General features: G+C 38.5%; 2 protein-coding genes across 7 annotated transcripts in view; both read left to right on the top strand.

Moving 5' to 3' along the window:
• Positions 1-8,892, top strand: part of nalcn (sodium leak channel, non-selective) — a 67,241-nt gene extending 58,349 nt beyond the window's left edge. For all 6 annotated transcript variants that reach the window (XM_008328245.3, XM_025063629.1, XM_025063628.1 and 3 more), the window contains one exon: positions 3,951-8,892. The gene's annotated coding sequence lies outside the window, so the exon portion shown is untranslated. The remainder of the gene's footprint in view (positions 1-3,950) is intronic.
• Positions 8,893-9,073: 181 nt separating this feature from the next.
• tmtc4 (transmembrane O-mannosyltransferase targeting cadherins 4) overlaps positions 9,074-14,733 on the top strand; it is an 8,836-nt gene continuing 3,176 nt past the window's right edge. The window contains exons 1-8 of the mRNA XM_025063631.1: positions 9,074-9,505; positions 9,640-9,827; positions 10,273-10,388; positions 10,503-10,719; positions 12,289-12,376; positions 13,054-13,154; positions 13,389-13,481; positions 13,697-13,862. Of these exons, the coding sequence (XP_024919399.1) occupies positions 9,666-9,827; positions 10,273-10,388; positions 10,503-10,719; positions 12,289-12,376; positions 13,054-13,154; positions 13,389-13,481; positions 13,697-13,862 (943 nt within the window). The 5' untranslated portion in view covers positions 9,074-9,505; positions 9,640-9,665. The remainder of the gene's footprint in view (positions 9,506-9,639; positions 9,828-10,272; positions 10,389-10,502; positions 10,720-12,288; positions 12,377-13,053; positions 13,155-13,388; positions 13,482-13,696; positions 13,863-14,733) is intronic.

Here is a 14,733-nt window from a genome sequence, read left to right as displayed (position 1 = left end):
AGACTTCAAGCACATGTAATCACAGCAACACAATGATTTTTTTTTTTTACGTTTTACAGAAAGCGTTTATACCCATGGTTCTTAGCTGCAGTAGTATTCTGGTATTACTTAAATGTTTAAATTTTCCATCTTACAGCATGGAAGCCTGGCTGGATATGGAAGATAGACCAAACATGTAAAACATAAAATCATACAATATATATATATATAGTATGTACACGTGTACCTTTATTCATATGTATACACACACGTGTGTGTGTGTGTGTGCTCAAAAGAGCTTGCAGCACTTAAACACAAGCTCAGACCACTTAGCAGCTACATTTTCTATATAAGTATTCTCCAGTTTGACTATCATCATAATTACTACAGTTTTCCTGTCAGGTGATTCATAGCTGGAGCTCTTACAGCCATTATAGCTGCCTAACTGCTTAGCAGGGTTAATGACCTACAGTTTATGTCGCCGCTTCACATACACATCTAGAAAGATGGACTGAAAAGTGATTGATGCATTTCTTATAAGTCAAAGCAGTAAAAAATAAAAATACAAAATGTGTGTTAAAGAAAAGGTGAACATTAATGGAAGTGATACAGGCCGTGTGTCTGCTGAAGAGAATGTATTATTAATGTTCTGGCTCTTTAGTTTTTATCCCGTGAAAACAGAAGCTCCTTTTGACCTTATAAAACAGACATTTTCACAATGCCTTATATGTTGTTTTGACTCACTACAGCTGGAAGAAATACAACACGAACTCCAACTGCCAGGTTTGGAGACAGATCTTTCTGCCTGCCAGCTAATTTTGATGTTGCTAAGCTCAAAATGTTGTTCTTTGAGATCTTCTCCAGTAGGATCCATGTGATTAGGTGGGAAATTGATTGGCTCCACAGCTGGACTGTCATAGTTAACTTTAGCTGAGTCTGGGTTTGCCACAACATCTGTTGAGTAAGGAGTTATTGTAGCTTTAAAATGAAAAAGAAAGAAAAGAAAAAGAAAAAAATATTTTCTTGCACAATCAGTGCCCAACTACATTTTTATCTAATCAGGAATCATTAGGTAAAAAAAACATTCCGTCAAAAAATCCAAATGATCCTCACATTCATCGAATCAAGTTTTACGCATGTTCAAATATTGTTGTTTTTTAATTTAAATGTGAAAAATTTAAAATCTACCAAAAACTTTACCACACCCTGCAGTACCGTCACAGACCACAGGGAGGGCCAAGCTGCCTGTAGAAGACCTCTGATTGCAGTGTAGTATTTGCAGTATTGTGCCTGTTAAATGAGGACCTTTGCTGACCAGCATACAGCAAAATTAAAAAACAATTTTAAAAAAGTAGTAGTAAATTACCTTTCTGATAAATAAATATATTTGACATTGCCTCACAGTGACGATAACATGACATTTATCCTGTACTGTGCAAAGGATAAATTAAACAGAATAATCGTTATCCTAGTACAGTGGTGAAAACCACTGTGTACATACAGTAATACATTGGAAAAAAAACATGTTGTTTCCATGGATAATACTTGACAATTCCAGGCTTTACTCTTCTCCTGAACATTAATGACCCATAAAGCCTTGCTGCCACCTCAACTTGACAAATGGCAAATGTCAGCGGCATATTCTCCTGGTAGGCATAATTTTATTAAGTGCAAATATCACTGTGCTCCTTAGGAGACACTCAAAGGTTAGACCAACAGCTGCAGCAGTTTCATGTGTATTAGCCCGGATTTTAGAGCAACTCAGGCTCCCCCAGTTGATGGACACAAGCAGTCAACCATGAGCAGCAATGCTCCATCTAAATGCAATAAGGACAGGCTGTGGCTAGGATCATGTTTATTTAAGAGCCAAAGACAATAACCTAATGGGGGGACAGTAAGGACAGGGGAGGGACGACGGTGAGAGGAGCCCAGAAAAGAAAGTGTAAAATTAAAGCCAGAGAATAAATGGTGGCACAAGCAGGGCCAGATCATTTTCCCATTTATTGGCTGCAGTAATTTGTTGACTCACCCATCCATGCAGTGTCTTTATGTTTAATGCAGACCTCCAGAGGGGAAGAAGGAGAGCAGGGAGAGGGGGAGAAAGGGAAAGAAGTGCAATAAATAAAGGGATGGATGGAGGAAGGGGGTAGACAGGGGAGTACTGTGAAAGAATAGTCTTCACCTTGTTAGAAACAACCCTGAAAGTGGGCCTCATGCTAATGGGAACTTTGTATCAGGCTGACCTGACACCATCCAGACAAGTGATGGAGGCAGTGCAAATATAAATACCCATGTTCCTGTGGAAGGAGCTGCTGTGGTTTTACAGGTGGTGAAGGGTCAACATGACTATGATAAAGAAAAGAATCATGATGCCTTTTTAATGAATTAATTTCATGGAAATAATGTCGATTTACAGAGTAAACTTTTATCATCAATCATTTTTATTAATGTATAATGAATGCAAATGGTAGCCCACGATCTGGTGGTAAAAGGGGGCAGGCCTTTGATCACAGGATTGCAGGTTTAAATTCCTCCCTCCATGGCTGTTAGCATCAATCTGGATCTGGATGTTTTGGACAAATGCTGTTGTCTGAATAGGCACAATTCATTTTAGAACTGGATTGATACTTCTTATCAAAAGTTGGAGCGGCACTGACACTGACTTACCAGTGCCAGTGATGCCATTACTGTCCTAGGAAATAGATAATTTAATTCCAGCAATAAATCCAGCTGAGATAAAAGAGCAAAAAGTCGAGCTTTAGCAAAGTCTGGTAGACAGAGATGGCTATACAAGGGTTAACTCTAGACAAGTCTTTCCTTAAAACAAGGAATAATCCTTTAAGAATCATCATTTTGTCTCCAAAACCATCAATACATTTCTGTTGCTGTTAGCATAGCTAACATGCTTCATAACTTTCTGGTTATGAAGCTATCACTCCCTTGGCTCAGCTATTTGGGGTTTTGTGTTATAGCCCCTAATTTTTCATTGTGTTTCTGGTACACTGAGCCAGTTCCCCTTACACTTTACCCTCCTCCTTAGTAGGAATTAGTCCACCCTACACCTACAATATGTGACTGCCAAAAAGCAGCGGGGTAGAATTACCCTTGAAGAGGCAAATTGGATTTGACTCACCTTCCGTTGCCTTTGCCTTTAAATTAATTCCTTTCAACAAATGTAGGTGAAGAGTTTCGTCAAACAAATGTCACCTTCACTTTTCTCAGTCCAATTCTAAAAGGTACATCTCTGTTATTATATATATTTATCAACAGGACTTTGTAGAATTCTCTTATTCCCTGTCAGTTTAACTGCTTTTACAGAGCCTCGCCTCATGTTAACTCGGTGTCTGTCTTTGTGAGGCTCTCGTCTATTTTTAGGTAACTTTAATGATTTTCTTTGACGTGTGAACCCAACATCTTTCACTGGTACCACCCAGCATCTCTTGGGTGTGGGAATGCTGCAGAAAGCCTGGAGCTGTTACCCCCAGCCATATGAGCTGATGTTCAGCCCACAAAGTAATCTGTGGGCTGTTCCATACACCCTGCTGCCTCAAACAGAACAACCTCTGGAGCATGATGTACACATGGTGCAAAACATATGTGTCTCTCTGTGAATCCTCTGGAGTATTCCTACAAACTGATTTGTGCTGATCTCCTTGGAGTGTCTTTAGGCTCTATGTCTAAAGTACATGTGATTTGGTGTGTGTGTGTGTATGTGTGTGTGTATCTAAGTCCCCAGTCACTTTCCAGTATCATATCTCGGCAATCTCTCTCCACCAGCGCCGTCATAAGATAATGTGACAGGATGTCAATCATCCTGAGGCCTGGGGTGTCATGGTGACAGGAGGGTTTTTGGCGGAACACTTTTGTGAGCAACACCAGGGAGAAGGCAACAGCAGGGGCCGGGGTACAGAACAAATCAGCTTAACCACTGCCAGATCTCACACAACACATTCTTTTTTTTTTTTTACCAGACCCCCTCTGGCCTCTGGATTCTCCACATCCAGGTCCTCACCACTGTACACAGAAGTCAGAAGGGCTCACACGCCAAAAAATGTTTTCCCTTATTTGAAGATGGTCTCCGGTCTCCGTCTCATCTCTGTGCCCAGGAGGCTTGGACGGTAGTATACCTTCATGCTGCCACTCTTTGACTGCAAGCTGTGATGTGATATGATGGATCCATCACTTTGGAAGCGCAGGGATCAGACACCTGTGGAGGGATAGGAAAAAGTTGATGGAATTGGACAGGACAGGACTTAAAATATATGAAGAATGGGAAAAGTTGTTGAAAGTCAAAGGCTTATTTAATATTCAGTAGCTTAAAATATTCTTCAAACTTTTTGCGTTAGCTGGCATTATATATTTATATATGTATGACACGTATGATAAATGTGCAAAATATTTTGTGTCTTGAACATTATGTCCTTTGTCAATATAAAGGTTTGATCAGGCAAGTTTTAATGTCACAAGAAAATTAGAAAATATAAAAAGATACATTACAAATGTATTAATTCTAGATTATATCAAAACCACTGTATCTTACAGTTTACATCCCAGGATACAGCCGGTATTATTAGCTCTAAGTATTAAAGTTACTTTTTTGTCCAAGAACCACAACTTCTCTGTGAGTGACTTCAGTCACTACATTTATTGCATGCATGCATCTTTGCCATCACAGCAAAATGTAAATATGAGAGTCAGAAAAGACACATGCAGAGGTCCTCAAAAGTGACTCCGTGATGGACACAGGGCCCCCGGGTGTTGATATTGATGTAAATGCCTTTACCTTAGAAGACGACCACGGCTTTGGCCTCATGTAGAGAACAAATGGGTCCTTCGTCATTATACAAACACAAACACACACTGGTTAGATTCAGCTTCTACAAACAAAAAATATTTCAGATGTAGAGAGAGAAGGGCTGTGATTAAATGTATTACCTGCCTGAGATACACGCATCACAGCTCTGTGATTATATATACAATAACATTTTTACGTGCTAACAGCTAAAAACATCAACGGCTAGATAAACAGATGGATATTTTTATCCACTTAAGTTAGAATTACATTTGTCAGAGGGCCAGAATCTGGACAGACACTCAAATAAAATGTAATGTTTTGTTTTTTATTTTGGAATTTAGTCCCAGGTTAGATTAGGCCAGCGGGCTACCAGTTGATCACTGCAGTAGACCACCATGAAAACTGATGTTTTAAAGAAAACACAGTGATGAACCCTGACAAATTCAGATTAATCTTTTTTACTGTAAGGAAACTAACAACCGAATTCTTCACCAATCAATGGCGTTTTTACCTGAAGTTTTGAAAACTTCTTTTCCCACAAGCAGAACTCAGCAGTACTTTTTGATAATGCACATCTTTTAAGAGCAAATTGACTTTGTTTAACTGTGAAATTGCTTACTTTGCACTTAGGCTTCGTTATTAGAAGGTGTCATCTCATCCTCTTTTTCTGTAGGCGACAGATAATAACAGTCATCTAGGCCTTTTAAGTGATAGTGTCCTCGCTCCTGCCTGCTGTGTTTCCCCTCATTAATGCAAGCTATTCTCCATCATCATCCTCTGAAGGCGCTCTCTCGTCATACAGGTATACACAGCACTCTGACAAGGAAGGAATTACAGTTAGCTCTCCCACACCTAATTAAAGTGAAGATGTGCTCACCTTCAGTGGACTTGACTGTACTGATGTCATTCCTTTACCAGACAAGGCTTTGGCTATATGAAGTCGTGGGTAGGGTTGTTGGACGGATCCCTCTGTACATTGAGCCTTTGATGATTTTTCCCATGTGGACGACTGGCTGCATCTGTCAGATGAACTGTCTGTCGTTTATGTTGATTCATAACATTCATTATTATTTCTCAAAAATGGATAACAGATTTAGAAGTTTCTCTGCCTTTTTATTAGTGGAAAGCAGTCTTTGCAAATAACCAGGCATTGTAGCCATAGATTGGTTTCTCATTCCCAGTTTATGAATGTGTGATTTACTGTTCATCCTCAAGGTTAAAGAAAGTTTTGCTGAGCTATGCTGACAAAAACGTGGCCTCACACTGATGGGAAATGACAATTACAGTGAATTCTGCTGTCTGCACCTGCACCTATGTTACAGTCACACAAAGCTAATGTGTGATGAGACATATTTCCTTTTCTTCCACGGCTTGAATGGGTTTATGTATTTAACAACTTTAGTTCACACTGTTTTTTCAAACCCATTAAAGGGAGAGCCAGAAGTCTTTGCTGAAAACTGAGTACCCACAGCTCAGAAAGGAACACTGCTTCACAAAGAACCACTGTGTACACAATAAGGTCCTTGCTTAATGTCAGTTTTGGACACGAATCTGCTTGTAAGTTTGTGTGCGCTGAGTATTATCTGCTACTAGTGAGTGACAAGAGTGGAGCAAATTAGCAGTACTTACGTATAAGCTGGCAGAGGCAGCATTAGAAGTGTTTTGAACATCAGCAGCTCTGATGAGGACCTTGGAAGGGCTAGAAACAGGCTTTGATTTCCCCCCATGAAGTCCCCGTGGCTCAGCTCAATTGTGAAAAGATTTGGATTTAGTACCTTTGAGGGTGAGATTTCAAAAGGAGGTGGTTCAGCGCCAGCACATCAATAGCTGCTTCCAGAAACTTTAAAGGAGATGAAGCACATGTAACAATGCAATACTGTCTTTAAGGAAAAGTTTGAAAAGTGAGATATTAGGAAACTTTTGATCAGAAAAGGTAGAGCTTACAGTGTGAAGTCAAACAAAGAAGTTCAGGGCCATGTGACAAGTGATGAGTCAGAGCTTGTTTTACAGTCAATTATGTCTCCCTTATCCCGAAGTTGTCTGCTCCAACCCTGGCACCCATACAAAAATAGGAACCTTTTACAGTGTAAGTGTAATGGAAGATTGTTAAATAAAAGACGCACTTCTTAGAGGAAGATAAACCAATGTTACAAACTGCAGGACAAAAAAAGAGGACAGATTGGTGTTAGAGTTGTTACTGCCCCTTTAAGAACATGTCACATGTAACAAACTACCTGTTCTCATATGATGAGAGAAGTTGTCTACAACTGGCCACCACTGTTGTTGACACTAACAACTTCAACAAATTCTTTATATATTTTGTAAATTTTTGTTTACCAATAGAATCTTCACTAATCAATAATTGTATGGGTGTTATTTGAAGGGGAAAATTACATTTTTATCCTAAAGTGTGCTACTAAAGCTAGCACAGACTATTTTCTTTCCTTCCTGTCAAATCCAGTAAGACATATTAGGTAAGACATGAACACAATAAATAAAAAATATATATATTAAAATGTTGTAAAGTATAAATGTATATTTTTAACACTAATATACTCTATACTTATTTGGTAGAGAACAAAATGCTCTCAGTGCCTAAACCAATTGACCCTAACCTTCACTATTCACTGAGATTCTATACCATCGGTGTCTGTTCCCTTGACCAACAAAAACCATTTACACTTCCTGACAAAATCTTAATTGTTGTCTGTCTCTCTTTGGAGTTCGACCAAACTGGTACGGTACATATGAGCCCTTATTATTTCCTCCATTCTGCCCAGCCCGTGTCCCACCAAACCTTCAAAACTTGAAGCTCGGCTAAATAGAGTTCTGGAAATTAAAGTGGCACTTGACAGTTGAGTTACCGGAGATGGTGTTTTGAAGATTGGACTTAATTATATGTGCTTTCTTGATTAATAAGCATCTACTTCTCTAACCAACCTGAAGGTCTGAGAATGTGCTCTTGAAAATTGCCCCCGCCCTCCTGTCACCCTGGGCCCCTGGTTCTGGCCATTAAGAAGATTCCTTGTCTTCCCGAAGCAATGACAGGTGAAATGGAGCACAAAATCCCAAAGTCTGCCATGGGCCTCTACACAAGATCAGTCTCTCTAATTCTTGCGGATGCTCATCCCTTCAGTCACTTCTGCCATGTCTTTTTGGGGAAGAAAAACAGCCATGAAACATGACTGACATATGGAATTAATGTTAAGATTAACTTTGTCTACCTTTCTACATGAACGAAAATGAAAATGTAACTGAAGCAAACTTATTTTTGTGACAATGACATCAAATTATTTTTCTTGCTGTAGAACTAAGGATTCTCAGAATATTTATGGATCTTTTTAAAATTAAAAATTGTGTGTTTTTTGGGGGAAAGGGTGGAGGCAGGGGGTTATTCTGACTGCCAAAAACATGAGGACTGTGGGATAGGGTGAACTGGATGGTCCAAACTTCTCATACGTACGATATGAGTATGGTCCTGTGATTGACAAGTTAACTGTCCAGTGTGTAGCTAAGCCTCGCCCAATGACCACTGCGGATTCCCGCCCCCTTCGACACTGAGATGGATTAAGTAGTAGAAGATGAATGAAATAAATAATGAATGAATAGAAGAGGCACAGTACATGGAAAGTACTACATTGGTTTTATTAAACCTCATGGATTATGAATGTATTTAGCGCACCCTGGAGATTGTACAGCTGTAACCAGTCAGTTAAGAAATAGTTCAGTACTGCATGAGAGCACCATAGAATCAATTTACCTTCATCTCATATTCAAAGTCAATTTTGCAAATTGACAAAAACGCTCACTGGTTTCTACCAGCAGTGTGGGAAATACCTATTGTCCTCAGTTGAAATACAATTTTTAACCTTCAGCTTTTGCATTCTGGAACCTTTGCCAAACAAGTAGTGTCCAGTTTGTATACTGTATGTTCTATCAGTTCTTTCTCACTGATAGTCTGCTTTGTTGAATATTTCACATTAGAGAAGTCACAGGTGTATATGGATATGAACTATGTGCAGCTGAGGGCAAGCAGCATTCAAAGCAAATTATTTACTCTGATTACTATTCGGTTTGCTTTTTTTCTCAAAGGGATTTTTGTAAACCTGTACAAAGTTGAAGGAACAACTCACCCTCCGGGTATTTATTGTTTTAATATCTGCTCCCTGCGTCTGCAAAAATAGTTTTGACGCCCCTGCTATACCCGTTCTTCCGCCTCTAACGTCACTTATTAGGTTTACGACACTTGTCTCCTATTGGCTGAGGTGAGCACGTGAATAAGCTAGAGGAAGTGTTGTCCGCGTGGACGTTTGTGTACATCTATGGCTGCTCTGAATACACGTCTTTATCCCTACTCCATGTAAATTAAAATGTTCCCAGTTTACATAAAACAATGATAAAATGTGCTGCTCCAATTAGCGACACGTAAAGTTCCGGTAAACTGTTTGATTGCGTTGTACATTAAAAGGATTTACATCTGTTAATGTAACACGCGAATGCTACCGGGTAATAGCTTGCCGAATTCCAATGTATCGTTCACGTCTAATCGTATCATAATTGTCGTAAATTGTCCAAAATCTCTCTTTAATGTTCACAATTGCGGCACTTGGCACCAAGTATTTTTCTTTCGCCTCAATCTATTATTTAACGGCTTTCTGAAGCAACTTTGCTACAAGACATCGGAGTCCCAGACGACAGGGTGACCTCTCACCATGACTCTGGAAAGATACGGTATGATTATAAGCGTTATGCAAACCTCATTTATTTAGGTTGTTGTATTCTTGCATATAGAATATGTCTCCCAAGCCATACTATTCTGTAATAGACTATACCTGCCTGTCTCTGTATCCTTCCCTGTGATACAGAATAACCAAAGCCTGTGAGGATCACTATGACGTTGTCTGAGGTTTATTGGGATCATCAAATACCTCTGCCAAAACTGCCCCCAGTCCAAGCCAAGGTCACAGTTGCCCTGGTGGCCCTCCTGTGCTTCATTAACAGTTATGATGGGGAGTTTGTGTTTGATGACTCTGAAGCTATTGTCAACAACAAGGTAATTTAGATTAATAATTAACAAAAGTCCTTGGACCATTGGTCTTCTTTTCATACCAATTCTGTCCAACTGCAGTAATGTTAGGGGGATAAGGATTTTCTCAATCGATTTGTTACAGTTTTTCTCAAATTTCTGCCCTGCTATTATTATACAGCCTTTGAGCATCTCAAAGTGACTTGTTAATTTGTGCACAAACTTTAGGTTTTTATAGTATATAGCTATAGTAGTATAGACAGATGTTTTAAAATAATGAAAAACAAACCACATATATAAGTGATTATTCATTTATATGAAACAGTTTAGCAACTTCCTCTTCAGGAAAAAATCATGTTAATATGTTGATATTCTACCAAAAAAAAAAGTTTTAATTTGATAGGCAACTTGATTGATTGAACTTGCTTCTATGTCTGTATTGTAAGTGTGATTACTGCAAATTCTGTTGCAGGACTTGCGGCCAACAACACCAATCAACAACATCTGGACTAATGACTTCTGGGGAAGCAACTTGAGCAGCAACTCAAGCCACAAATCTTATCGGCCTTTAACTGTGCTAACCTTCAGGTAAGTAGTCACATTACAGCACAAGTGAATACATATCAGCTGGTCAATAACAGTTATTTAATTTCACTGTATATTTGACATTATCATTAGAACGCTTTCTGATTTTTTTTGCAGGTTCAACTACCTCATAGTAGGAGGTCTACACCCGTTTGGCTTTCACTTGTTGAACATTATCCTCCATGCTCTCATCTCTGCACTCATGATTGATGTGTTTGCTATTTTGATTGGTGGACTGGCCTATGATGAGAAGGGTGGAATAATTAACCGTGCCCCCAAGACGTCTCTGCTCGCTGCCCTTTTTTTTGCTGCACACCCAGTTCACACGGAAAGTGTAAGTGTAAAATTCCAGAATTAGGTTCAAAACTGGATGAATGTATTCACTGTTATTTATTTTTTTGTTTCCATTCATTATTAGGTGGGTTGTTGCCAAATTGAATTCACTATTAAGCAATGCAACCTCCTCTGAGAGCAGTGTGTTTTCAATAACCTACAGTTTACACTGCATTACATGAAGTACAAACATTAATATGTTTCATCAATGATTTTGACTTGTAATCAGTTTCTCCATTACTTTACATAACTATTGAAATGAGGCGAGGTTGTTGGGATTGGGGAGGTTGTTATTAGGGATATATTATACAGAGACATGCTCAATAGTAAAAAAGTGATTTTCTCCATTAGATGTCAAATATATTATATATTAATATATTATATGTACATTGTTGTTGCTCATTGGGGCTAGCATTTTTTCTGTGTCTCAAAACAAAGTTTGCAAAACAAATCCACTGAGTAGACAACCACATCATTGAAGTGTTTGAAGAAGAAATTGAACATGTCTGTTTATTAAGTTTAAACGTTTATTAAGTTTAAAAGTTTAAGTTTAAAAGTTTATTAAGTTTAAAAGTTCTGTTCGACAACTGGACTGTTAGGCAACTGGAAAGTTGCCTAACAGAACTTTTAAACTTGCCCATGACCTGAATGACTGAGAATCTTCATAGACGTGTCTGTTTATTAACTTTAAATGCCTCTGTGCCTGCACAAAATGGATTTTCTGTTAACTCCATTTGTTTTAGCAACCAACCCAGATCAAGAAAAAACCCATTACTGACAATACATATACTCAATGACTTGTAACTTACTTCTGGTAATGTACTACACTAGTAGTGCTACATGGTGAAGTTGTGTCACATTAGTGTCTGTCCATGTTTGGACTTTGTCTAGGGTAGGTAAAAGTTTTATTGTTCTTTATTTAGAGATGAAAGTTCCAGTTTTGGGCTGTGAAGAAACTTTTCTTCACAACATGAATTTTGTAAAACAATGCACTGTGGCATCTTGAAAAACCAGTACTGAGTTTTTCATCCTAAACATGCATTGGTTCCATGCCAAGAACAAAAGTCCCGTCTCAGCTGGGAGTGCAGGGCTATGGTACACATGGTAGCGCGTCCTCACTATTAGCCGTGTTGGGTTTGCTTATTGACCTGCCGGCGTGTGTGTTAGCTGTAAAGCCTGGCTGGAAGGCAGCAAATCCCCCTCTCCATTGTCTTTAATCATGCCGGGCAAGGACTGGGTGAGACCTGGGGGGTGGGAGGAAGGCAGGCTATTGGATAAGATGTGCTGTATGTATCAAAGCAAGCGACCCCAGGATGCCAACCATACTGAACTCACACACTGTATAGAACCATGAGCACACAAACATACTAACAAGCCGCGGTGATAATGAGTGATTCTTTCTTGTCCATTTTAATAGGCCGGTCTTCATGAGCCCATTTTTAACTGCTTACACTATGCAGAACATTCTGTGAAATCTGTAACACAATCATGAATACATAATGTGTTTAATGTGCGAATTTAAACAGTCACATGTCATTTTTTTTCTCTTTTTCATCCTATTGTCAATAAGGTGGCTGGTATAGTGGGGCGAGCAGATCTTTTATGTGCTCTGTTCTTCCAACTGTCTTTCCTTGCCTACTGCAGAGCTTTTAACAGAGGTAGGTAACTGAATACTACTGTTAATTTTAAAATAAGATAAATCCAGTGGGGCCAAAAGATAAATTGTGTCATTTCATTTCAAATGGGTTACTAGATGTGTATAGAGCTGTGTTCATCTGCTGTCATGATGCCCTCTGCTTGTATTTTCTCATTTGGCCTTTTCAAATGAGAAAGTGTTTGGATGTTTTCTGGTTTAACAGTAAAATATAGACTAAAGATAGAGAAGTAAATGTGGTTGTGGGTAAGGATCATCTCTGAATATTAATTGACAAGAGTGGGCGCTATCTGATCTGTGTTTAACACTAACCTGCTGAGAAATATTTTGTCCAAGTACCTCAGAAAACACTGTTTAAATAAATTAAATGTTTCATATCACTGATTTTTACAAATTTCATTTTGCACTTTGCTATCGCAAATTTATCCTAGTTGTTTGTTTAAGTGAAGGCTAGAGTAAAATTGAAGCAGTTAAAAACATTATCATTATTATCATTATCATTATTATTATACCGTAAATAAGAATGGCTAGTGCTAGGAGACGACAAATTGATACAACAACCAATGAATCTTGAATAATTGTTGAAATCCTGCAATTAATCTCAATTTTAGATTTTAATTGTTGCCCAGCAATTTTCACCCTAACAAGTTGATTCACTGAATGTTGGCTCTGTGTCTTCAGCGAGTCACAGAGGTGAAAAGTTTTCTGTCCAGTGGGTCATGGTCAGCCTCTTGCTGTGTGCTGCAGCGATGCTCTGCAAGGAACAAGGCATCACGGTCTTGGTATGGTTTCTCTTTTCTCTACAGTCATTTCTTAGTGAGTTCGTCATTTCTTTAAATCCAACTAAACCAGAGATCTATGTTAATTATTTTGATAATTGAATTAATTACATTGATTTTAATCCCATTATAGTAGTATTGCATGTATGACAGATGCCAAAGATCATCTTTATTGCTGACCTATATACATTTTAAACTCATTTTTTCCCCCTCCCTTCTCCATGTATTTCCCTTCAGGGTGTGAACGCTGCCTTTGATGTTCTCCTGATCTGTAATGTTAATGTGTATGTACTCAGCCGGAGGCTACTTCTTAGGAAGAATCCACCCGATGTGAGTTACAGTTAATAACGCCGACCCTCCCCTCTCTGTCATAAATTATGCACTACCCTGTATGATTAATGTCACATCACATATCACACTGTATGTAATGTTTAAGTAGGTAAGCAGTATGGATGTCTGTACACAGTAATGATGGAAGAAGACTTGTCTAAAAAAATCATGGATTGGTTTGCGTCCCTGACGTGTCGCTGTATCTTTTCTGACAGCTGAGTGAAATATTACGTCCAGGGCTGCTCATACGATTGGCTCTCATGGGTTTTGGAGGACTCTCAATGCTTTATGCACGTTGGAGGATCATGGGAACGGGACCACCGGCATTCACTGAAGTGGACAACCCAGCTTCTTTTGCAGAAAATGTATTTCTCAGAGTAAGTAACATATGCAGCATATGCATATTCTTTAAATGATTAAAAATTGTAGGAAGATTTTAATTGAAAGCCACCAAAAGCAGTTAAGAATATTTTTTAGGAGTCGGACAAAAGTTCTTTACAGCCTTTGAAAAATAACCCCAAAAAAGTTCTGGTTTAAGCTACACCTTTCGACACAAGCATGTACAGATACATAAACACAAATCATTGCAAATTAACATTACAGGTTATAAAATATATGAGTTTTCAAATCATACAATGAATAAAGTTTCCATTTCATTTTCTATGAAAACACAACTATGTATCTCCAGGTTTTTTATTCTGAAAGCAGCACTGTTGCTTGGCGCCCAGTTCTGTGCTGTTCTCTTCTGGCACTACAAGTAAATGTAATGGTCGTTGTGCTTCATGGTTGTTTCCCAAGACTGCCGCTGATTGTTTTCCTGTTTTAAACTTAAGCAGTTTCCCTAAACTTTGTGGCTCTTGCTCTGACATGACACTGCTTTTTTTCCTCATTTTGAGCCTGCCCTAAAGGGTTCTGGCCTCTCCTGGGGGGCTTTTGCAATTACAGTCAAAAATTCTTCTTGGATCTCATCAGACCGTAACACATTTACACAAGCTTTTGGACAACTTTAATTTGACAATGCGATCAAATTGATGCTCTATAGGCTCTTAATGTGCCTTTTGACTGTAGGTGCCATGGTGTGACCCTTGTCACATAAACCTTATGTTGACCTTTTACTTAAACTATTAATACCATTCAGATTGATGTTTTTATTTTTATTTTAATGTGAATTTATTTTTTTGTTACTACATGTTATATTTTATTTTAAGACACTATTTTTATCTTGAATTTGAATTGTTGTTCTTCCATTGTT

This window comes from Cynoglossus semilaevis, chromosome 16 (assembly GCF_000523025.1).
Source record: "Cynoglossus semilaevis isolate Cse_v1.0 chromosome 16, Cse_v1.0, whole genome shotgun sequence".
NCBI classification, from domain to species: Eukaryota; Metazoa; Chordata; class Actinopteri; order Pleuronectiformes; family Cynoglossidae; genus Cynoglossus; species Cynoglossus semilaevis.
The sequence above is the reverse complement of the archived record's forward strand: the minus strand, read 5'-3'. Positions and strand labels throughout refer to the sequence as shown.